We start from the raw sequence: 23,929 nt of genomic DNA, 5'->3' as shown, positions 1-23,929 counted from the left end.
GATGTTGATGTGATATTTTGAATATAAAATTAATTTTTAATATAATATAATAAATAAAAAATAGATATTTAATTTGATATTTTTGGGGAGAAAAATAAAAATAAATTTAAAATCCAATCCCTCGAACAAACACACCCTAAGTTGTCTTATTTATTGAAATTATTATTATTATAACTATAGTGATAATAATAACACTATTTCATAGGCTTCTTTGGTAACTCTGCCTTCACACGCACAGGGCGCGCTGAATATCGCACCGGTTTTCTTTTCTTTTCTCCTCTCTCTCTCTCTTTCTCTCTCTCAAGGGCTTTCAATTATCTCCGCAATTTCGTCATCTCCGATCTCGATTCCATTCCCAATTTAGGGTTTTCTTGATGCTGCATCTCTGCATCTCGAATTCCTTCCATGTCTCGCCGCTTGGGGCTCTGCCAAGATCCGTGACTGCAGAAATTCCTGTTGCTTTTCCGATTGGCGTTGGCTCGTGGCTTTTTTGATGGTTCAAGGACCTATTCTGGTTGTTTCCGGTATCATTATTTGAATTTTATTTTTTTTGAGATATGGATGTGGATTTCCATGGCGATGTGGCGCGTCTCGATGCTGAACTCCTGCAGCTCCCGGAGCTGTCTCCTCTGGCCATTAAGTCCAACCCTTACATTGCCGAGAAGCTATTTGATCAGTGGCTTTCGCTTCCGGAGACCAATTCATTGGTAATGGTTTTGTTCGCTCACATAATATACATATGTCTGCATATATATATATGTGTGTGTGTGTGCATTTTTTCTGTAGTTTTTGCCCTCGTTCTTGTTAAGGAAGATTCGTGATTGGTTTGTGGTTTGTTTTCTGAGCTGTGTTAGTGGAATTGTGGCATATAATCAAGTGGATTGTGTTCTACATTTTTGTTTCTTCATGCGGTGTTATTTTGTGGCTCAAGAAATAATTTTCAATTTTCTTTAGATGTTGTTTTGTTGGATTTAATTGTTGTCTTATCTGGTTGGAAAACATTTTAACACTATCTTTGAACTGGCTTAAATGAAATGGGTAGATGGAAAGAAAAATGTATGCTGTTGCATCATTTTCAGCTGCTATAGGCGAAGGGAAGGTGGCTTTGTGCATCTTAGAGGCTCTTGGAGCAAGGAACTGTCTAATTGAAAGAATTTCTTATGTCTGACGTCTCTTTATAGTATAACATTCAGTTATGATGATGCCTCTTATATTAGTATATGGATTTCTTCTTCTTCTTCTTCAATGCTTGTAAACAATCTAATAAGTATACACAAAAAAGGATAGGATTAAACTAAGCCATACTTAATTGATGGCATATTGTGTCATCCCACTAATATATATGTTGCCAAGAGCATCCTCTTAATAAGCACATAAAACTCTACAGATATAAGAATTCTCAATTGTTTATGTGCATTTTCATCGTTGTAAAATGTGTTTTTTGGTGTAACAATTCTATGAGTTGTATATAAGCAATAAGCACGTAGGATGTAACTCAAAACTCAAGTTTCAATTCAAATTTTAGCATGTCTTGAAAGGACATTGAAGCAATGAATTCATGTTTAGAAGATAATAAAATACAGCATTTCTCAGTCCTTTTCATTTGACATTTGTAAAGTGGAGGTAGAGTTGAGTTAGCTGATTGCAATGCATTTTTTAAGTTTACTCTCTCATGATAATTAAAATTTGAATCACAAATACTCACAATGGTTCACCTTTACTCAGGTAAAATCCTTGCTCAATAGTGCTAAAGGAGGAGGTCTTCAGAATGTTTCTGGAACGACATCTAGCTCTAATGCTGCAGCTGGCAACACATTGCCATCAATGTTTCCTGCAGGGAGTACACCACCACTTTCACCGAGAAGTTCAACTGGTTCTCCTCGGATCTTTAAACAAAGGGCTGGCCCGTCTGCTTTAGGTTCTCCTTTGAAATTTGTTAATGAGCCTGTGAAGGAGCTTATACCTCAGGTTGATTTAGTTGTGTTGATGTTTTCTGAAGAAAATTGATTTGCACATTTATACCTGCTATTCTACTTCATAACTTGGTGCATATTTATCTTGACTAGATTTGTGACTGATGCAGTTCTATTTCCAAGATGGCCGTCCACCAGCTAATGAATTGAAAGAGCGGTGTTTGTTTAGAATCAATCAATTCTTTTATGGTCATGCAGATGGACTCCAGATTCATGGTGAGATTAGCTGTATTTTATAAGTTAATTCTTTAGGTTATTTATTATGGTGTTTTCCACTAATCATTTGTGCATGTGAAGCTTGCATTTGACCTAACAGTGACTTTCACTGGGATTTTTATACACCTGCATTTTGGTTTGCAGAATTTAAACCTGTAACTAAAGAAATTTGCAAGCTCCCATCATTTGCCTCTTCGGCTCTTTTTAGAAAGATTGATGCCAATGGCACTGGAACTGTGACAAGGTAATACTTGTCTCTTCTAAAATTCCGGTTTTGTCTTGTATTTGAATATTTATTTTATATTATTATTTTTTTAAATCTTGACTAAATTGGAAGGCACAAAGTCAGTCCACTTTTTATATAACTTCTAACTAGGCAATTATTATACGGTATTTACAGCTATCAGGAGTATTGATATAGATCATGATTACTTTGTGTGTATTGAAACGTGTTTTCCCCTGTTTTTGTGTTTTTGGTTTTAATGCTTTTGAGGTGAAAATAGTTGTTGGAATTGATGTTTTGAATGAAAAATAGACATTGGCTGTGATGTTTCGAAGGGAAAATGATAGGTTGAATAGTAAAAAATGGGGAAAAAATAAAAAGGGCCACAAGAAAACAAACCCTTTGTTAATGTTATGCAGTTCATGTTATTTATAAAGAAGCAAGGGGAAAACTTACAGGATGGAAGAAATTGAGGGAGTGAAAAAAAGGACCTAATAAGCAAAAAGAAAAGAAAAAACTCAAACACCATCGGTAGGCTAATAACCACCAATGAATAAATATAGACATAGATTTTTTACTGTTATACTTTCCCTGACCTATTGTTGGTCTGTGTTTGTTGCCCTATGAGTAGCCTAATTACTACTATCAAAGTTTTTATATCTTGCAGATTTCACTATTATGATTGCATTAGGATTTTAGATAAATACTTGATATTTAGATTTTCTCTAAACCTCTATGAGTGTACTCTTTTGTTTTTGTATGTGTGTGTTTTTGGTAGTGATGTTTTGAGATGAAAAAGTCATTCAATGTGATGTTTTGTATGAAAAATGACTGTTGGATGTGATTTATATGGAGGGAGATCGTGAGATTGCATAATGAGGGAAAAAAAAGCTCAAAGAGAACAACGCCTACTGGATAATTCAGTGTTAGGGTTTCCATTAATGTGGGTAATTTGATCTTCTATTAGTTAACAGAATTAGAATTCTATGTTTTGCCCTGCAGTGTGATCCCATCAAATTAATCTTAGATGGAAAGGTGCGAGCAGAAGAGACTGCCCTCCATGATGTGTGAAATAGAAATTTCAGCCACCACACTATCCCAATAAAAGATTTTGAAAAACTGACAATGAGTAATTGGAAACATGAAATATGTCCTACTTTTGTGTGTTTGATCTTCACAGTTCAAGAATAAAACTTTAAGTTCTCTATGTTCAATTTCAAGGGTTTAGTGGTAGTAATATTTAAATAGAGTTTTTACCTATTCAAGTGTATATCTTGACTGTGGGAGTGTGGGTGCTTTATAGCTGGTAGTTTTCAAAGGTTATGATAGCAATTGTATTCTAGGTTAATTTTTTATAGTTTATGATGCCTTTTCCATCTCTATTTTATCCCAACTCCAATTGAGATCATTCAATAACTTGGAAATTTGAAGCCAACAATAATAAATAGCTACTCTTGTACAACACATTTTACTTTACTCATTGCGTGGGTTGGTAGTTGATTGCTTTGATAATACCAGCATAAAGATCTTTAACTGATATATTGTAAGGCCAAAACATTTTTTAATCAATAAATTGTAGATGATTTTACCATGATGATTCATTCCTTGAACAGGGTTTTTTTTTTGGTGGGGCATGTTGTCTTATTTCAATTGATGGTATGTAAACAGGGACGCTTTTGTTGATTTCTGGGTCAATGGGAACATTTTGACAACAGATACAGCAACACAATTATACACAGTTTTAAAGCAGCCTGATTCCAAATATTTGACCCAGGTTATGTGATGGCTGCTAAATGTGTTCTTCAATCAATAGTAATGAAATTGATGAAAGTTCTTTGATCATATTATCTTTCTTTAGTAAGCTAACAATTTTATGAACATGATGTAGGATGACTTCAAACCTCTGCTTCAAGAACTGTTGGCAACTCATCCAGGATTAGAGTTCCTACAGAGTACACCTGAATTTCAGGAAAGATATGGTACGCTGTACATTATGGTATTTATTTGTGTCACTGTGTGTTTTCTCTTTCTGAATTGTGCCTTGTTGTAGTTGTCACCATTTTTACCATCTTAGGAAATTTACACTACATAATCTTGCTAGTGTGTTGTTTTGCTTTGTATTGTTATTTGGAGTTAAGTAATACAGCAATTGCTGTTATAAATGCACTCTGTTCTAACCATTAAATAAACATTCCCTGCTGATTGATGATTTGCAGAATAATTTGTTTACATTTATCAATATCTGCCCAATTTCTATAGCTGATTCTATTTTCTAGGGCAACATTGGTTTACTATTCAGAAGGCATGTCTCAGTGGTTGGCTGGACTGTGTGCTTTTGTGACCTGCTGAAATTGAAGTTAAACTTACCTTTTCTATATATATGTTGATTCACATTAATTTATATGGATAACAGTTCATTTTTTTTTTTGTCATCTGTCCAGCTGAAACTGTAATATACAGAATATTTTACCACGTGAATAGATTGGGTAACCATCGTCTTACACTAAGGGAGCTGAAACGGTCAGACTTAATTGCTGCAATGCAGCATGCAGATGAAGAAGAGGATATTAACAAAGTTTTGAGGTGATTACAGAAGAATTTTGTTTTTTTTACTACTTCGTATGAGCCTTTATAATCTATGTTTTTGTTGCATGCTAAACATTAATTTCATTAAAGCTCTAGGGCTGATTAAACATAGTAGTACCTGATTTTTTTACCATATTATGTGTTGATTTTTTATTAGAGAAATAAATAAATGATAAATTCATGATTTGTCTAGATCTCCACCAGTGCAACCTTGTGATTGATGTATTGGTAGAACATTCAGTATTCTTTCACATGGAACTTTTTTCTGCTCTATTGCATTTTCTCATGTCCTAATTTTGTAATTTCTCTCTATTTGTCCACATTTCTCCTTTTTCTTCAGGTACTTCTCCTATGAACATTTTTACGTTATATATTGCAAGTTTTGGGAGCTGGATATGGATCATGATTTTATAATTGACAAAGAGAGCCTCATTAGATACGGCAATCACGCACTTACCTACAGGATTGTTGATAGAATATTTTCTCAGGTGTGTTCCTATGTTCCTTCTCATACTCAAGATGCATAATGTGCTTTTCTAAAGAATGATATATACTAGGATGCTTCGACCTTGATTCTAAGTGTTTCATATTAAAAATTGTCTTAAGGTTCCCAGAAAGTTCACCAGTAAGGTTGAAGGAAAGATGGGTTATGAGGATTTTGTCTATTTCATACTATCCGAGGAGGATAAAACATCTGAACCTAGTCTTGAGTATTGGTACGTTGATTTTATTTGAAGCATCGTTAATATTTGCCCAGTCATTATTGAAGTATGGCACCTGGGGAATATAACTGTCATTCTTCTGAAGGTGGTGTCACAATGTGGAACATCGTTGAATTGTGGATCCTGATTCTTTTCTTAATTATTTGTGCATGTGGTTTGCTACTTCTTGCCAAGTGGGCAATCATCACGGCCCTTCACAATATATTGATTGTTTGCATCTTTCTAATATTTGGTTTCAAATGGTGTTGAGCTTGGTTTAAGCAGCTAAAGGAAATTTATTTATTTATTTTTTTAAGATTAGTATTATTATTTTAAAGGGAGATACATATAGCCTTAAAGTCATAAGAAATGGTAACCAAACAGATAACTTTTCACTACCCTTAGCAGTGTTCTTTTCATAATAGACTGCTGCCTAATGAATACTAACAGCTTAAGGATATGGTTAGGTTCATAGCGACTGGTGAGTGCTTTTTGTTTGTTTGTTTTTCACTGCAAATTATATCTTGAGTTAATTATTGTTGTGTAATAAGGTATTGTTCTATGATGTGTATGTGTTATGATTTTTTCCCCCTCAGGTTCAAATGCATAGATTTGGATGGAAATGGATATATTACGAGGAATGAAATGCAATTCTTTTATGAAGAGCAGTTACACAGAATGGAATGCATGGCCCAAGAGCCTGTGCTTTTTGAAGATATATTGTGTCAAATAGTTGACATGATCAATCCACAGGTGAAGTTTGAATGAATCATGTTGATTTGTTTGGTTAGGTATTTTACACTTTTAGCTAGTTCTATCACCCAAAAGGAATAGAAAGGTGCAAGATATGCATTATCTGTTTTTGATACCTTTTCTAATGACGTTTTAATAATCGACATCTCTATGAAGCTTCTGGTCATGCTCATAAAGTTGTTTGGCACCAAAGAATGGAGATCAGAATGATGATGTTTTTTAAGTCTTTGCTATATTGTTCCAAGTCTCTAGATCATATACTGGTGTTAAAGAAGCAACGAGGGTGGGGTTCGGCATCATTCCATACTAAGTTGGTTGCTTTTACGAAGAGGACATCTAGTGGAATATTGAGATTAAGAAAAACTTCTAATGTTTTGAGAGTAGGATACATTATGGAATGCGAGCCACGACACACCAGAACATCTCATAACAATTAATCCGTTTTGTATGCAGGATCAGAGTTACTTCACAGTACAGGATTTCAAAAGAAGCAAACTTTCAGGCAGCGTATTAAATATTCTTTTTAATCTTAACAAGTTTATGGCCTTTGAGACTCGTGATCCATTTCTAATTCGCCAGGTAGAATCGATGCAACATTGTTTAATGATAGCGATATTTAGATTTCACTCCACTAATTTGTGACGTTGCACTCACTTTGCACGCTTTTTTAATATGTGGGCAGGAGCGAGAGAACCCGCATTTGACAGAGTGGGATCGCTTTGCCCACAGAGAATACATTAGGCTTTCGATGGAGGAAGATGCAGACGATGCCTCCAATGGAAGTGCAGATGTTTGGGATGAATCACTGGAGGCTCCTTTTTGACCTAGGTAAGATTTCAGTTGATGTACAATTGAATTTTTTTTTTTAATCTGTTAACTGAACCTCGGTTATGATTTGGTCCCCTTCTCTGGTAGTTATAAAGTATTTATTATAGGAAATAGTGGTGTTGTTTTATACATCCACATTGCATAAATCAAAATGGCACCTTATATGCTGTTTCAAGCCTCTGTCTGTAAGAGCTGTTTTAACCTTTTGAATGAAATATTAAAATAAAGCCATAGGCTATATATATATGTATATATTTTAAAACCAAAATTTAAGTTAAATATATAATGTCCTAATATATCCTTAATCTACTCTCTTAGTGACAGTCCCTCCTTTGTGTCGGCAACTCTATCCCACTTCCCATCTCCTTCTCTACTCCCTTTTTGTGCCTCTTTCTTTTCCCCTACCCCGTTGCAGTCCATCTCTTCTTCTGTTCATGTTCACTTATTTCTATGACATTAATATGAGAGAATTTGGATTATAACAAATGTTTTATTGTCTGCAAGAAGGAAACAAGGGGGTTAAAGAGTTGAGCTGAATTCTATCTAGAGTTTTATCTGTAGCTATTAACCCAATGAGTTACTCGGTAGATTACTTGGTTAGGGATTTTAGCTTTTTTATGATTTTGGAGAATATTTTTGAGACCCCCTAAGTTGCTGGCGTGATATCGCTTTACTTTCTTCTCTTTTGTACAATTCCAACGAAGGGTTACTTGCGTTGATCAATAAAACTTAGACGCCTACCTCCTCCTGTTGGTTTCTTTTTTTTCTTTTTTTTTTGGTTTTCACATTCTTTCTTCCTCTTACCTCCATTGTTTGTTCTTTATTTGCTATCTCTTCACCCCCTTATAGAAATGATGCTATTACAGAGATGGCAAGGGGTTGTTAGTTTTAACTTTCTGGAAGTGTAAGAGAATACAAGGTAGAGCAACAGTACATAGCGACACGCCTTTGTGATCATTTGGTTCAGTGGTATATAGCGTCAAATGACCACACCTAAAAGCTTTAGGCGAGATGGGCATTCAATATAGTATTAGAGCAGGATGTCCCTTGACTTTGCACATGAGGGGGTGGGTGTGTTGGTTGACATATAATGTCTCTACAAACTTAAATTTTTAGGTAAGAAGAATCATTTAACATTTAGAGATAATCCAACACAGTACATACTGATGGTCCCTTTTTTGCCTGATTTTAATATGTACTCTTGTTTCAGATTTCTACAGTCAATTCTGTTTCCACCATGCTGCTGCATCAGAAGAAGCATTAAAGTTGAAGCCGCAATTGTCATTTGGTACAAACTGCTGAATGGTTGGTTATTCAGCAGTGTTTGTCCCAAGTCAAGTGATGATATAAATTTGCAATGGAGGGTAGGGTAGGGTAGGGGAGGAGGGTGTACAGAGATTTTGAGCTTTATTGCTTACCTTTCACACACAACACAACACAACACAGGACTAACTGTTAAATTCATGCCAAGAGTGGCATTTGCCATTTGCAAAAGGATTTAACAAGTTTGCGCCAACCAGCGGGCATCGTGTGACATCGTCTGCCCTGACCTGACCTCCGCATGTAAGAGAAAAATATTTTTATTAATTATTTCTGTAGTCAATATCAGCTACTAGTTTTTTTGTTTGTTTGTTTTCTTTTTTGGGATTAGTTTGGTGAAATGTTTTGTTTTTTTGGCCTGCAACCTTTAATTCTTTTCTTAGAGTTTCCTTCTGACTTTGTGATCTTGAGTTTATTATTGCCTCTCTTTTTTTTTTTTTTTTCATTTTTTCTTGTGCTTTTTGTTTAGATGTATTGTATGATTTAATTTAATTTTATTGTTTTTGTGGGGGTTAGGTGGGGGATACTGTGAAAAGGGCTGTGGATGTGAGAAGATAAGAATTGAGTAAAGTGAGATCTATTTATATTGAATTTACCCATCATAATATTATTATGAGCATCAAATAGAAGATCAGTTGTGGTTTATATTGCGTAGATTGTTTGTTATACATGTTATCAATTAATATCATGCAAGTTATATATTAGATTAATTGTGATATAGTGTGTGAATCATGATTAACCTTATCAATACCTTAATTGTCGCGTGGTGGCTCAATAAACATTATGTGGATTATTATATTGGTTAGCAATTATTCTTTCTTGTCCGTTAAAATAAATTTATTATTATTATTTTGATGACGTGGCAACTTACGGCCGCTACCAAAAGTGAACATTGGGTAAACTTTCGGTCGAACTTAATACGGTCCAACAGACAAATCATAGTAGGCGAATCATGTGTGACAGGTAGGCATTGGAGGTTTTATTATTATTTTTATTTATACTACGATTTCTTTTTCAATTTTTAATAATTTTTTTATAACTCTTATTTTATTTCTTTACCTATTTTATTGTAATATTAAAATATCATCATCTTTAAATTATTATTTTCAATTAAACTTGCATCATTTTATATGAAAACTTATGTGCTAAAATGAGCTTTGCATGCCATGTGTGTGTGACTATATGATAGTATTGTCAAGTTTTTATGTTGTATTTTATATATATATATATATATATGATGTGTACTTAATTTTTTCATCGTAAATCGACCACTCTATCACTATAAGGTTCTTTAATAATTGACATTATTGACAATTTCTTCACCATCTTTCTCCACTATTCCTCCAAGAACACCACCCTTCAACTCCCTCAAACAAATCAACAAATCTCATATATACATGTATATATATATATAATTCTTAATTATATTATTACTATCATCAAATCAAACTTTCTTCTTAAGAAAAGAGGAAGACTTTAAATAAGAAATAACTAACAGGCGTACCTTTTTGGCAGTGAGGGTTCACGTGCCATGTGCCTCCAACGCCGGGCTTGTGAGAAGATCGAAAGGTCTACTCATGCTGTCCTTAAGTATGCTAATCTGACCTTCTTTCAGCATTATCTCGTCGTCGAGGGCCTCTATTTTCTTTCTCAGCACGTCGACTTCACCACTCAACAGCATGTTGTCCTCGCCGTAATGTTTAACCTTCTCCCACATCATGTCCCTCTCCTCCGACACCTTTGCTAATACTCCCCTCACTATGCCCAGTTCGTTCTTCCACTCTTGCAGCTCGTCTCGTAGCTGACTTATTGTCTCGTCCTTTCTCATCGCCTGTCATACGTAAATGTAGATCGCATGGAGAAAATTTTTATCAAGATTCATTGTGCACGTGCTATTGATCGATATTTTTCTTTTTGTTCTCATGATGAGATTTAGAGTATGTTTACCTATTAATGTACATCATTCTTGAAAAATATTAACCGAGAAATACAATATATACATATAATAATAAACGTAAACAATATATATATAAATACAAAGATCAACAAAATCACACAAAGTATCATTTCATATTTACAATTCTTTCATAGTTCACAACACAAACACTTAAAACTATAAAAATTAAGATACTCTAATAGAAAGTGAGGATATGTCAATAGCAAGCTACTCAAAAACATATTGCTAAGATCCAATACACTCACTTTCATCTTATATACTCTTTGTGATTAGAGCTGTTAAACGAACTGAGCAGTTCGTGAACTTGGCTAAAGCTCGTTCGCGAATGTTAACGAGCCGAATAGAACAACATAAATAGACTCATTTGGTTAACGAATGAGCCCGAGCTTTGTTCGAGAACGTTCGTTTAAATAATATATTTATTATAAATATTATATATACATATACAATTATAATTTATAAATAAATAAAATATTAATTTTAAATATATAAATAAAATAATTTTAAATTTTCTTTATAATTTATATATAAATTTTAAAAAATAAGACAAACCGAGCTCGAACGAGCTTAATCGAACCTAAATGAGTCGAACACGAACACAAGCTCAAACAACAAAAATTCTTAACGAGCCGAACTCGAACACTACGAACGAGCTCGAAAGCTTAACGAACGAACACGAGCCTTGTTCGTGAACATTAACAAACACTTAAAATTTGGCTTTGCTCGCCTCGGATCGTTAACAGCTCTACAAAGGATATACATTTCTATTTTGAATTGTCCAATTATAAAGTACTTATTTTTCGTTTTTAGTAACTATGGATCTCATTCTTTTTTTAAAAAAAATCTCTACTTTATCATCACATAATTACTTTTGAACAAAATTGTTTTTACACTACTTTTAACTAGCAAATAATTAAATACTATTATTTTTAAATGCAGACTTTCAAATTGAACAAAGGGCGCATATGGGAATGTGATCATTTGCATAGTCCTAATTAGCCTAATGTCGTGTGTTTGTTTGAAGGATTTTGGTGGATTTCCACTATTCATCCAATTTTTTCCCCCAAAAAAATCAAATCAAACACCTATTTTTCATTTTTTATATTATACTAAAAATCAATTTTACATTCAAAACATCACATCAAACCCTATTTATATCACATCATACAACTATTCAAATTCAAAATTTTTACTATTCAAATCCCAACTCAAAATCCAAACCTCCAAACAAACACACATGTATTTATATACTATTATGTTTCATATGCTGTCAGTACTATTATTAGTCATCACAGTAACTGCCGCCGTCTATTGGAAAAGATAAACCGAAAAATTTGCACATCTAGAGTTTCAAGAGAGGAAGTTTTAATGTCGAGACTTACCTGAAGTTCAAAGTCCTTCATTTTGTGGCTCATGATCGACATATCATCCACCGTGGAGTCGAGAATGTCTTTGCTTCTTACAGCTGCAGCAAGTTCTGCTCGCAGCTGTTCCATTTCTTGTTCCTTAGAATAAAGCTTATCGCGCAACAGATTCGTAAGTAAAGTTTCTGCCTTCAATGCAGATCTTATTACGTCCTGAAAAAGAACAAAGCAAACGTCCAAGAGTTTAGTAACACGATGACAGTAGAACAGAGACTAGTAAACATCAGAATTAGCTTACCTCCGAATTCTTCTTGTTTAGGTTGTGTGAATCATCATCTACAACAAGTGTTGAATTATCCGCGACGATTGAACGAGACTTACCTGTTAAATGACCTGACTTCTCTTGAAGAACACCGGATAATGTCTGAAAACTGACGCCAAAGTTTTCAGTTGCTCGGCGAAGACCTCGAATCTTCGCTTCGCATTCGACGAGAAATTCGCTATTTGTGTCCCGTGGAGAGGTTTTGACAACGTCGAGCAGCTTCTCGCCGAGCTGGCTGCTTTCTGTAAGAAATGGGAGCATTTTATCTTGCAAGAAACCGATGCGATTTCGGAGTTCTTGATCCAACTTAAAGGTTGAAAATGTATTCCCGTTTTTCGTCGTCAGGCGATTGAGTAAGTCGATATTCTCTTTCCGGAGGGAATTCACTTGAAGGTGACATTCTTCTACTTCTTTTCTCAATGCATGCTCCACTCCTGTTAGTCTCATATGTTCGATCCTCAGGTTTTCGATTTTTTCAAGCTCGTTTTTGCTTCCGACGGCGTCGCAAAGCTCCCGAAGTCCGGAAATGGTTTTTTCTTGCTCGTTACGGATTCTTTGGAGTCGGCAGATTGATTGGTGCATATCTTTGCACTCGGTAATCATCCCCTCGTAGTTCCGTCGAATGCAGTCTCGTTCTTCTTCTGCTGCGCGAGTTTTTTCCGTCGTTTCGGAAAGAGTTTTATGCAAATAATGATTCTCTTCCATGGCTTCCTTAGCTTGCATAGCAATATTCCCGAGTTGGTTTTCCTTTGCATTCGAGGAACAAACTTCTCTTTGGAGGCTAACATTCTGCTCGGCTAGCTCACGTACTCTGTCGCGAAGTCTCTGTTCTTCTGATTGGTATTTTTCAAGCTTAAGGGACCAATCAGTTGATCTTCTGTCCAGTTCTGTTTCGAGTACTCGCTGCAGCTCGGTTTTTTCCATCTCTAGTCTTCGGGTTCTTGCCTCGGATTCGACCCTTAATAGATTTAGTTTTTCCGTGAACAATGCCTTCTCTGCAATTCTGTCGTCTAGAATAGCTGTGATCTCTAGAGCCATGTTTAACTTTTCCTCTGTTAAGCTTTGAATAGTCTGAATCATGGTCGGCAGGCTCGGCTCGTTGAGATGGAGAAAGGTTCCATTTACGAGCTCTTCGGAGAGAATAGCAGCTCTTTCCTCGGCTTCCTTGTACATTTTAAGTAGTTCGAAATCGGGATTTCCTGCCATGTCTGGATCACTGTAAGGATACTTGTTTTTGAAGAATTTGATATCTTCTTCCTCATTAGAACACCTATTGAAGGTTCTTCCATACACATCTTGAATGGTGATTGGACCATCGGGATGGACTTCTCTTGTTCTTGTCTTGTCTGAAGATTGATATGCTTTGGTTTTTCGGAAGGACTGAGATTTTGGTTTTTGATTGACTGCCATCGGATACTGAATTCTTGGCGGCCTCTTGCCGATCGCGTTTTCAGTTCGAAGCTGATTGCCCTTTGATGAATTGGGTTGTGATTCACACCTTCCCATCTGTTGCTCTCCATCGATGTATCGATCCAAAACACTACTAGAGCAATTTGAAGAGATCTCAGATGTATCAGAGCATGCTCTGGGAACAGAATCGAATTTCTCAACCCTCAGAGGATTTCTGATCATGGCTGCATCAGCTAATCTTCTCCTGCATTGCCTCTCAGGAGTGAGAGTATGAGAGCTGAAGAACATAAAAAGAATTTCAACAGAAGATCGAACCATGTCTTTGTAAGCTTAATTGTCAACCTCGCATAGTATTACAAAGAGGGACTACGACTATTTGAAAATTTAAGAATATATATATATATATTATATATACAAAATTATACATAACAAAAAATTATAAATTATCTCATTATTCTCATTCAAACCAATAAAATTACAAAAGATATAAATCATACTTCATATATAGTTATACAAGCAAAAACACATAGATCACAACTACTTTGACAGATAAATAATCAAAGTTAATCACGTTCAAAATTTGATAAGTAATTTTGTTCTTCATTTTCACCATTTTCATTGCTGGTCTTATATTACTATTCTTTCACTTCTTCATTTTAATTTATTTCTTCGATTCTATATTCATCACATCGTACAGTGTTTCGCTCTTTCTAATTCTAGAATTAGCTATGATATAGGATAATATAATAAATAGTATAAACTCTACATTTACTAAATAACAAATATAATATTATATTCTAAAATTTAAATCTACCTATAATAAAGATTATAATATACTATTCAATTTAAAAGGTGACAACTACGTTTGCAAGGACTACTTGAGCATTTTATAAACTGAAAAAGGCAATCAAGAACAAAAGATCAGACTACCTACCGGGAGGAGTTTTGTCCCGGTTGTTTGTTTGAATGAGGAGTATCAAATCGGTCACCTTCATTTCTATGCCCCTTTCCACCAGCATCATAAGGAGATCCAGATGAGAAGGAGAGGCTTCTTCTTAGACAAGGAGAGCTGGGAGATTCCCAATCTTCATGCTTGTTATTAGCAGACATGTCCGCTCTTTCCGGTGGTTTTTCCCATGAAACTTGCTTATCTGTCGGTGGGGAGAGCTGATCATCGTTAGTTTTGCTAGATGAATTTGATCTGAAAAAGAAAAGCTTCTTCATCCCCGTGGCTGGAACTCCAATTTATCTCTAATTATCATAGAACTTGACAAAGAACCTGTAGAAAATTTACCCACACCGAAAGCTTTTAGGGGTTCTGCAGGAAGAAAGAGAGAGAGTATCAATAGTGAGGCTAAACTAGACAAGAACACACAATTTTCATTGATCCCAATGCAGCATCTTTCATATTTTGGGTGTGCCCTTTCACTATTAAATTATTTTAACAGATGCTGAGATCCAGCCTGAAGGGTCTTGACCTTAAAATATATAGACACTTCATAAAAGAACTGATGAAATTTTCAAAGCAAACAGAAACACAGACTTCAAAATAAAACAAATTGTAAGATATCAGAATCCAGAAGCTCTGCCAAACAAGTGCAAGAGAGCACTCTATCTATACGGTCTAGAAAGAATACACTTAAAAATAAATAAATAAATAACAGGGAAAAAGAAAAAGAAACCATATTCTAAGAAAAAAGCAAAGGATGAAGACAACTATGTAGTCATGTAGATAAAGAGGGGGGAACAACTCCGGTATTCCTGCTGCAGAATATTTTATTCTATTAACTACACATAGTATAATATACTTTGAACTAACTAGCACCACTTTTCTATGATTTTCTTATGCTTTAGACTCCATTAATTTAATAGCTGCACGTACACCTTTCCGTTAGGAAAAATCATGTGAGGCTCCCAAGCACTAAAAAAAGGAGCTACTCAGTGTGCTTCTGAAATCTGAATAGCTACTCAGTGTGCTTCTGAAATCTGAATAACGATAAGAAAAAGCATTAGTGCCAGAAGCTGTCACAGACCTAATCTAAAATTCTTATCGTAAAGGTCGACCAATCTGCCCTACCAATCTCTTCAAACTTAAACATGATCAAATGTCGAACGAGAAAAAACCACACAATTTTGCCCAAACTGGATAGAATCAGAAACTACATAGCTCAAAGAAATCTAAGAAGGTAAAATGAAATGAAATCCTAATCCCATATTCAATATATACAGTGTAAACCACAAACTGTTACAATCAAATCCAAATTTTGTTCACTTCAATCTGCTTTCTCCTATACAAAGGATTCCTAATTTTATCTCAGACGCTTTGTGCCGTTACTTCAAGCGATGAAATGACCGTTCGCATAAGACTCCGCTTTCTTGCATTCAACTTCAAATTTTAAAACGCTTCAAACTTCACCAAAACAAGAATATATCATTCAAATATTCACCACAGCAGCGGAAGCTGATCAATTCGCACGGAAGGAGAAACGCAGATGCAACAGAACGAACATTCACAATCAATACGCAACGCAATCTCAGTATAGAAAAATATATATATATATATACAAACAGAAATGGAATCCGAAATTCCATGGAAGCAGAAATCAACAACGCATACAAATCAGTAATCGATTCGAGAGACTGAGAGATGAACTTACCAATTCACTGAACAGCCGGATTCGGATATATGCTTCCCCCGGGCAGTGAACGCAGTCCTGCCGACGATATATATGTGAAGAATTTAAGAGAATCCGAAGGGTAGTTTAGTCAAATCGTGAGTTTGAAACTTCGTTGCAGCGGGTTTTACTTTTGCCCTTGAGGTGGAGTCCCCACAACAATTTCTTTTTATTTTTAGTTTTTTTTTTTTGCTATTGACATATATATTTTTTTTATTTATTATAACAATTGACTTTTTTTTTTTTTAATTTTAAATAAAATTTAATATTAAACTAATACTTTCTTAGTCCCACTTCAACCTTTTGATTATGAACACAATATTTAAAGTAATGATATTTAATTAATTAATAATAATTAGTTATGATATTATTATATTATTTTTTGTATAATTAATAATATTTATAGTTTTAAAGTAAATTTAATATATATGATTAAAAAAAATAAAACATATGTTTAAATATTTTAAAATTATATAGTAATTAAAAAAATATATGGAATATAGATATCATTTTGTAAAATCTTCTATAATACAAGTAAATAAAAAAAATATATTTTTGTTTATTTATAATTAACATAAATCAATTTTATAAAAGATGTGTAGTTTTAAATATAGATAAAAATATTTATTTTTTTAAAGAGAGATGTAGAATTAAAGTGGTTTTAAGTGGTCCTAAGTCATTTATGATTTTGTATATTATGTAGTTAATTAAGTTGATTTATATTTGTTAAATATATTTTTGTTTAATAATTTTTACCAAAAAATATAAAGATGTCAATTGTTATGGGATAGACCAAAATAAAATTAGTGTATGTGATGAGAATGCGGAAGTATATACTTAATAAATATAAATTAATTTAATTAATTATATAATATATTTTCTTTATCTCACATATAATATTATACTTTCTATTTTTGTCTATCAAGACGTTTATATCATTTTTTTTATTTTTTTTGAAAAGTATTAAGCATTTTAATCATTTTTTTTTTACATTTTAAATTTTAAATATTTAAATTTTTAATTATACTAATTAATTATTTAACTTTAATTTATACTTATTTTTATTACATTATAATTATTTTTATTACGTATTATATTTTTAATTATTAGTAATCATATACCTCTTGAATTTATGTGTCTAAAAAACATATTTTTATCCATATTAAAAAGACTATAATTTTTATAAAATTATTTTATATTAATTATAAATAAATAAACTTTTTTTTATTTACTGTTTATTTTCTACCAAATGATATTATATATTTTTATCACATTATAATTTTAAAAATATTTAAACATATATTCTAAATTTATTTAATTATATATGTTACTACTATAAACTAATTAAATATTATTATATATAAAAGAGGATCAATAGGTTATTTATGTCGTTAGAAAGTTTCACTAAAGTTATCCCTAAAGAGTTCCAACTAATGACCCAGCTTAATGTTTTCAACTTGCACGGAAATTTGCTTAATTAAATCATTAATTAATTATTTGATCAATTAAGGCAATTTAAAATATTTTAGAGTTAAATAAAAAAAATATATATACACTTTCACTACTATATTTTTAATTATTTAATAATTATATTTTTAAATTCTCATGTATACGGTAAATGGGATACCGTAGCTCCGGACAGAGAGAGTAGTAGTATTATACTATTAGGCTGTGGATGCTTAAGAATTTTTGATATTTATATTTTTAATTTTATAAAATAATTGTTTATATAATGATATATATACATGGTATTTTTGTATAATGTATGATTATTTTTTTTTACAACAAGTGAAACAAATAAAAAATGATAAAAAAAACTTTAAATTAAGACGATAACAATACCATATAATAAATAAAACTTTTGTATATTTATATTTCAAATACAAGTCATTATTCAATCTGCCCATAAAAATAAATTGCACTATACTTTTTGTATTTTAATATAAATACATAAAATATATTCCCTCTAGTAACGTAGAAATAGAAATAATGAACGAAGGGAACGTATATTTTTTATTTTTAAGAAAAACGATGTAAATACCCTAATACTACTACTAATTGCTATAATATTGCGTCGTGCGGCAGCTGTAACTCCCCTTCACACCGGCACTATAAAAGCGCTCGATTCCTGTTCGCGTTTCACAATAGACTAGTCGGCGGAAAACCGAGAAAACTGTGAAAATGTCGAATGTGGAAGTATCGACCAGCGGCAGCACGGCGCCGGCAGAGGTTTCTCCTCCGCGGAGACCTGCGAAATTGACGGAGACCTTGAAACTTGAGCATCAATTCCTTCGCTTGCCCTTCGAGAATTACAAGAAGACGATCCGCATAACCCAGCGCGCCTTCGAGAAAGACACCGCCGCCGTTATCTCAGGAGTAGGAAATGCCACGTACTCAGACATATCGCGAGACCACGCTGTTAACCAACTGAGTTCTTTCGTATCGCGACTGCAAGGCCTCAAAAGGAAGGTAAATTATTCATTTCTGCTTTTAATTGGTGTATTTTGATGTGGCGTTGCTTTAATTTCTTTGTTTGCGCGATATATGATATTTTGGTTCAGTTGGTTAGATGTTAAAAGATTTGCAGGATATCAAATAGAACGATAATCATAGTTTTCGATGTTAACAAGATTCAAATACCAAATATTCAAGAACATAACAATTAGAGATAATATTGTACATCTCTAATCTACGTTTATCCATGTTATTGTGGTGTAACAATATAATCTACAGTTTTAAGAATGCTATGATGTTAGGGCTAATATTGAGTTGATAAGTGTAGTGTGCCTTGGTCTTTTAATGACAGAGCTCTACAGTTAGTGTCAGCATAATGATGATATTATCTATTTTAATCATGGAGATTGAATGCAGAAATCTTGTTGGAACCTGATCATTGAGTCGTATTAAGAGTTGGATAGGATTTTTTTGTATTTATCTGTTTGTTTGGTCAATAAATCAGTTGGCAGAAGGAGATGAAACCTGTCAAGCGCATGCACAGAGATGTAGAGTTAGGCTGGAACATATGAAATCTGGAACAGACGATTCACCAGAGTGGAACCAAATTCGCATCAAGCGAGTTATTGTGGATCACATGTTGCGAATGTCATATTTTGAGACTGCTGCTAAAATTGCTGAGTGCAGCCAAATTCAGGTAAAAGTTTTGTCACTAATGTTGCCCTTGCCTGTTCTGTTAGTGTTTTTAGTTTCTCCAATTTAAGTCACAATTTTAACCTTTGTGTTGCAAGTATCAATAATTGTTTTGACTATATAGAATTATAAGCACTACTATGAATATTCATGGTTTTGGTATCCATTTTGAAACAATAGAATTTAGCAGGCAATGTTTGAGTCTATCAAACTAGTTGTTTACGGACCTCTACCCTATAACTGTTACTACATGTTGTAATAGTATTTTAAATAACAGTTGATATATCTTGACAGGATCTTGTGGACATAGCTGTGTTTCAAGAAGCAAAAACAATTATCGATGCTCTTTATGTGAGGAATTTAGCCCCTGCTCTATCATGGTGTGCTGAAAACAAATCTTGGTTGAAGAAATCAAAGGTAAAGTCCCTTATATTTTACTCCTACCCATGAGTTTTTTCCTTGTGTTGTAAAGTGTTGACTATTTCTGGACTTAACAGGGATCGTTTCCTTTGCGCCAATATCAAGTTGAAAGATGTGCAGTCTTTTTCCTTACCTAGGATATGTGATGAATAATCTTTTGGAATTATTTGTGTCATCCCATTACATTGAAAAGTTGCATGTTATAGATATGAGATGTATAAGTAGATATTAAACTAACTGTTAACCATTTCTTATATATTCATGGAGATCAACCTTTTTCAGGTCCTTTTTTTTTTCCTTTCTCTAGATTTGAGTAATTTGTGTGTCTGTTTGATTATTACACCCTAACTTTGTTGTGTGCTCCCCCACCACCCCCCCCCCCCCCCCCCCCTTTTTTTTTTTTTTCCAGAGAAAGAAAGTTTATTGATTCTTTAAGAATAGGGAATATTGTATGTAGGGGAAGAAACCTAATAGAGGGGAAAACAAAATCAGACTTGAGAACCAATGGAAAACAGAACCCATCCGGCTCCTTTTTCGTCCAGTTTAACCAATTTACAATCAAACCAAGAAGTGTTCATTTGTACTACGAGTAATAAGTTAAAAAATTGTGCAGGGAATCTTAGCGTGATGCTGTGCAGCTTAGTAAAATCAGAATTTAATTTCTATTTTATGCAAAAGTTGAGAGTTCCATAAACTTCACATGCATACTGTGCCATAGCTCTCTATTTCAACTAATCATTTGACTGTGAAACCACATTGTCTCCTTACCCATCAACAACATCAAATTGCTCCCACAGATTATTATCTTGTGGTGGATTTTCAATTCAAAAACTCATAGAATTGTATTGTTGAAATCCTATGAGCCACTCTGGTGGGAAAGCTTTTCATATAGTCATATACTGGATCGAATAGTGTTTGAGGGTTGACTGCTAGAACTGTATGCAAAGAGTTTGAGGATATATCTTGTTGCATATTATAACAATTGTGTATAGAAATTTTTAGGATCTATACATGATTTACAGAATTTTTATTTTTAATTTATTCACCTCTATAATGCTGCCAACAGCATTTGTCAGTGCCAAACTTTTCTAATGCTGAATATTTTACAGAGTAAACTTGAGTTTCAGTTGAGACTGCAGGAGTTCATTGAGTTGGTAAGGTGTGGCAAGAGGATGGCTGCCTTAACATATTGTCGGAAGCATCTGGCTCCTTGGGCAGCTACTCATTTTAAAGAATTTCAACACTATATGGGAACCTTTGCTTTTAAAAGTACCACTCAGTGTGCTCGATACAAGGTGCAAATCCCTTTTCTGCTTTCCTGGACTGTGAAAGCTCGAGTGCTGTAAATTAGCTAGCTTCTAGTACTTGATTCTTGCCCTAACATTTCTTGCTTAAAGTTTTTACCAGCTGGTTATAGCTTCTCTAAATATCTACACTCTACAGTAAGGCACTGAATATATATATATATATCATGATCATTGGAAAGATTTTTGTTACGTAATCCCGAGTAAGCATAATCAAGTAAGATGGGTGTAATATGATCGAGTCTCGTCAATACCTAGAAAGGGGTAGATTCAATTCAACTGTTTTACAAATATAATGAGGCTGTATCTTTTGGAGAATTGGCCCGATAATCTGGTGGTTTATCCTGGTATGTTTTTGTCTTGGAGATCGATTTTTGAGATTTTTACTTCAATATACTGAATTGATATAATTGATCTGTTGTTTAGTTAGAGTGAAAATGGTTACTCTAATTGTAAAAGGTAAAGAAATGAAGTTTCTGTTTGTGTATGCTGATGGAAGTGTTAGTATCGTTGTTCAATAATAAAAGTTTCACTGGATTATTGTTCTATTGCATTGTTTTATATTATTGAATATATTTTTCGTTATTCTTTTCACGATACCAATATGTTGTTGCTGAATACATTAATTAATTGTTAGCGTAGAATCAAGCACATACTTGACCAGCTCTTGTTTTCCAGGTCCTGTATCAAGAAGACCAATGGGATTTATTGATCGACAATTTCAAACAGGAGTTCTACAAACTGTATAACATGACTCCCATGTCTCTACTCGAAATATATCTCCAAGCAGGCTTATCTGCACTGAAAACACAGTATCCACACTTTGTCATGACTTCAATCAAACTGATCCAATGCTTTTTTCGACACTGACCTAAAAATGTGTTTGGATGATTTTTCTTTGACTTGGCTTTAGAATGTGCTACGAAGAACGCTGCCCCAAGGAAGACCCTCTATCACAGGACACTTTCCGCACATTAGCAGAGCCACTTCCGTACGCGAAACAGCAAAACTCGATACTTATTTGTTACATAACCAAAGAGGTTATGGATCACGAGAACCCACCCCTCGTCTTGCCTAACGGCTGTGTTTACAGCACCAAGGTTTGTCTACAAATCCAGCAACTGTAATCCGGTTGAAATGATAAGCTAACCTTTTGCTTTTTTCCTGTCTTCAGGCTCTCGTGGAGATGGCTAGCCGAAATAACGGCCAAATCACCTGTCCGAGATCAAATGAAACTTATCACTTCACCATGGCAGAGAGGGCGTACATATCTTAACAAAATTAGGTTCGTTCCGAAAACTTCTACACTTTTGCAATCACCTCCATTGTTGCTTCTTGTCTTTTAGTAGTCAGTCGTTTGGCATCATTGAATTGCTTTTTGTTTGGCTAAGAAATAAATAAAACCAGGCTGGTATGCCGGCGATAATGAATCGGACCCAACTATAAAAATAACAAGACTTCCTTCTGCTGATTCAAGAACATGAACTGGTGAAAGTAAGTGTAGTGTTTTTTCCATTTGATCGTGTTCTAGTTGTTTCATTTCTTACTTGGAAAAACAATGTTAGTTTTCTTTGGAAACATAATAGACACTGCCATAGTAGTTAGAGTAGTATAGGAATTAGGAATGGTCCAGAATTAATTGGTTTTGATTAACTAAACTGCACATCCATGACTTAGAAGACAACAATATTATGCCAATAAGACACAGTTGTGCATTTGGTAGATATGTGTGTTTGTCTGGGGTTTGGATTTTGAGTTGAGATTTGAATAGTAAAAAATTTGAATTTGAATAGTTGTATGAATATAAATAGGTGTTGATGTGATGTTTTGAATGTAAAATTAATTTTTAGTATAATATAAAAAAATGAAAAATAGGTGTTTGATTTGATATTTTTGGGAGAAAAAAATGGGTTGAATAGTGAAATTAAAATCCAATCCCCCAAACAAACACATTGGAAATTGTAAGAAGGCGGCGGTTACGGAAATTCAGCACTGTGTTGCAGACAGCACACTATGTGCTACCGGACAAAATACCACGTTACTACAGACAACACATTGTATGTGTTAATATTATACAAATACACTATATGAATTAATAGTATTTGCTATAGTCTCGTACATCATACATCAATTAATTATAGCACATAATATACTCTTATGCAACGCACTTGTAATTAAGAACAAACAACATATGTTCTTATTGCACATAACATAGTATTCTGTATAATAAGAACGTGCGTTGTTTACATGTATTGTGTGTAATAAAAACGTGCGTTGTTTGTATATACTTCCTCCGTTTCTAAGGGTCACATTTATTTTTTGTACTTAACATTAAAAATATTTTTATATTTGTATAATTTTTTGTACAAATGTTCTTCTATTAGTATTATAAAACACTAATGGAAGTATTTTTGCAAAAAATTTTTTAATGTGTACTACAGTTTGATATAATAATTAATATTCAAAAATCAACACACAAAAAATAAATATGACCCTTAGAGTCGACGGAAGCAGCGCGTGCTGATTCGGATAAATCTGCAATCATCACTATAATCATTTTCGTATAAAAAGAGTTGTTTGATGTCTTTTGTGGTTTGTATATTTTTTGTTTTAGAAATAGTTAAAATTGAATTACAAACAAGCTAGGAATGTAATATTTTAAATGTGAAATATATTTTGATTTTATAAGAAAAGAATTATGTAGTTAGAATATAGTAAAATAATTGAATA

General features: G+C 33.7%; 3 protein-coding genes across 10 annotated transcripts; 2 read left to right on the top strand and 1 right to left on the bottom strand.

Moving 5' to 3' along the window:
• The first annotated feature begins 224 nt into the window (after positions 1-224).
• LOC127241282 (serine/threonine protein phosphatase 2A regulatory subunit B''beta-like) lies at positions 225-8,906 on the top strand. 2 transcript variants are annotated; one of them, XR_007836496.1, is made up of 14 exons: positions 225-707; positions 1,726-1,968; positions 2,084-2,189; positions 2,334-2,433; positions 4,081-4,186; positions 4,301-4,391; positions 4,854-4,995; positions 5,339-5,486; positions 5,605-5,714; positions 6,296-6,452; positions 6,906-7,031; positions 7,135-7,280; positions 8,147-8,396; positions 8,491-8,906. XR_007836496.1 is itself a non-coding variant. In XM_051260223.1 (13 exons), exons 1-12 carry the CDS (start codon positions 558-560, stop codon positions 7,273-7,275), a joined length of 1,620 nt encoding a protein of 539 aa, XP_051116180.1. In that variant the 5' UTR covers positions 225-557; the 3' UTR covers positions 7,276-7,280; positions 8,491-8,906. The 2 variants fall into 2 exon arrangements, 1 of the variants encoding a protein (XP_051116180.1); XM_051260223.1 differs by lacking the exon at positions 8,147-8,396.
• A 700-nt stretch (positions 8,907-9,606) lies between these two features.
• On the bottom strand, positions 9,607-16,358 carry LOC127241280 (uncharacterized). Of its 6 annotated transcripts, XM_051260220.1 has the most exons (7): positions 16,311-16,343; positions 15,731-16,063; positions 15,536-15,639; positions 14,588-14,971; positions 12,220-13,930; positions 11,940-12,134; positions 9,609-10,431 (listed from the first exon to the last, which is right to left on the bottom strand). In XM_051260220.1, exons 4-7 carry the CDS (start codon positions 14,875-14,877, stop codon positions 10,123-10,125), a joined length of 2,505 nt encoding a protein of 834 aa, XP_051116177.1. In that variant the 5' UTR covers positions 14,878-14,971; positions 15,536-15,639; positions 15,731-16,063; positions 16,311-16,343; the 3' UTR covers positions 9,609-10,122. The 6 variants fall into 6 exon arrangements, with proteins under 6 accessions (XP_051116179.1, XP_051116177.1, XP_051116175.1 ...); XM_051260218.1 differs by lacking the exon at positions 15,536-15,639 and having other exon boundaries at positions 15,687-16,063; XM_051260219.1 differs by lacking the exon at positions 15,731-16,063 and having other exon boundaries at positions 15,538-15,639; positions 16,311-16,335.
• A 2,060-nt stretch (positions 16,359-18,418) lies between these two features.
• On the top strand, positions 18,419-22,714 carry LOC127241440 (protein MAEA homolog). Of its 2 annotated transcripts, XM_051260492.1 has the most exons (8): positions 18,419-18,797; positions 19,288-19,479; positions 19,770-19,892; positions 21,005-21,190; positions 21,878-22,011; positions 22,113-22,299; positions 22,374-22,484; positions 22,607-22,714. In XM_051260492.1, exons 1-7 carry the CDS (start codon positions 18,510-18,512, stop codon positions 22,473-22,475), a joined length of 1,212 nt encoding a protein of 403 aa, XP_051116449.1. In that variant the 5' UTR covers positions 18,419-18,509; the 3' UTR covers positions 22,476-22,484; positions 22,607-22,714. The 2 variants fall into 2 exon arrangements, with proteins under 2 accessions (XP_051116449.1, XP_051116447.1); XM_051260490.1 differs by having other exon boundaries at positions 18,420-18,797; positions 22,374-22,714.
• The last annotated feature ends 1,215 nt before the right edge of the window (positions 22,715-23,929 follow it).

The sequence above is a fragment of the Andrographis paniculata genome, unplaced genomic scaffold (genome assembly GCF_009805555.1).
Source record: "Andrographis paniculata isolate CXL003 unplaced genomic scaffold, ASM980555v1 Contig82END, whole genome shotgun sequence".
NCBI lineage: Eukaryota > Viridiplantae > Streptophyta > Magnoliopsida > Lamiales > Acanthaceae > Andrographis > Andrographis paniculata.
The sequence above is the reverse complement of the archived record's forward strand: the minus strand, read 5'-3'. Positions and strand labels throughout refer to the sequence as shown.

Excerpts from the sequence above, each read along its gene's own strand:
- LOC127241280 (XM_051260217.1), bottom strand. The coding sequence starts at position 14,877 with ATGAAGAAGCTTTTCTTTTTCAGATCAAATTCATCTAGCAAAACTAAC. Across the intron at positions 12,135-12,219 it reads TAAACAAGAAGAATTCGGAG|GACGTAATAAGATCTGCATT; the intron begins GTAAGCTAATTC and ends GTTCTTTTTCAG. Across the intron at positions 10,432-11,939 it reads TGAAGGACTTTGAACTTCAG|GCGATGAGAAAGGACGAGAC; the intron begins GTAAGTCTCGAC and ends TACGTATGACAG.
- LOC127241282 (XM_051260223.1), top strand. The coding sequence starts at position 558 with ATGGATGTGGATTTCCATGGCGATGTGGCGCGTCTCGATGCTGAACTC. Across the intron at positions 708-1,725 it reads TTCCGGAGACCAATTCATTG|GTAAAATCCTTGCTCAATAG; the intron begins GTAATGGTTTTG and ends ACCTTTACTCAG. Across the intron at positions 1,969-2,083 it reads TGAAGGAGCTTATACCTCAG|TTCTATTTCCAAGATGGCCG; the intron begins GTTGATTTAGTT and ends TGACTGATGCAG.
- LOC127241440 (XM_051260492.1), top strand. The coding sequence starts at position 18,510 with ATGTCGAATGTGGAAGTATCGACCAGCGGCAGCACGGCGCCGGCAGAG. Across the intron at positions 18,798-19,287 it reads TGCAAGGCCTCAAAAGGAAG|TTGGCAGAAGGAGATGAAAC; the intron begins GTAAATTATTCA and ends TCAATAAATCAG. Across the intron at positions 21,191-21,877 it reads CTCAGTGTGCTCGATACAAG|GTCCTGTATCAAGAAGACCA; the intron begins GTGCAAATCCCT and ends CTTGTTTTCCAG.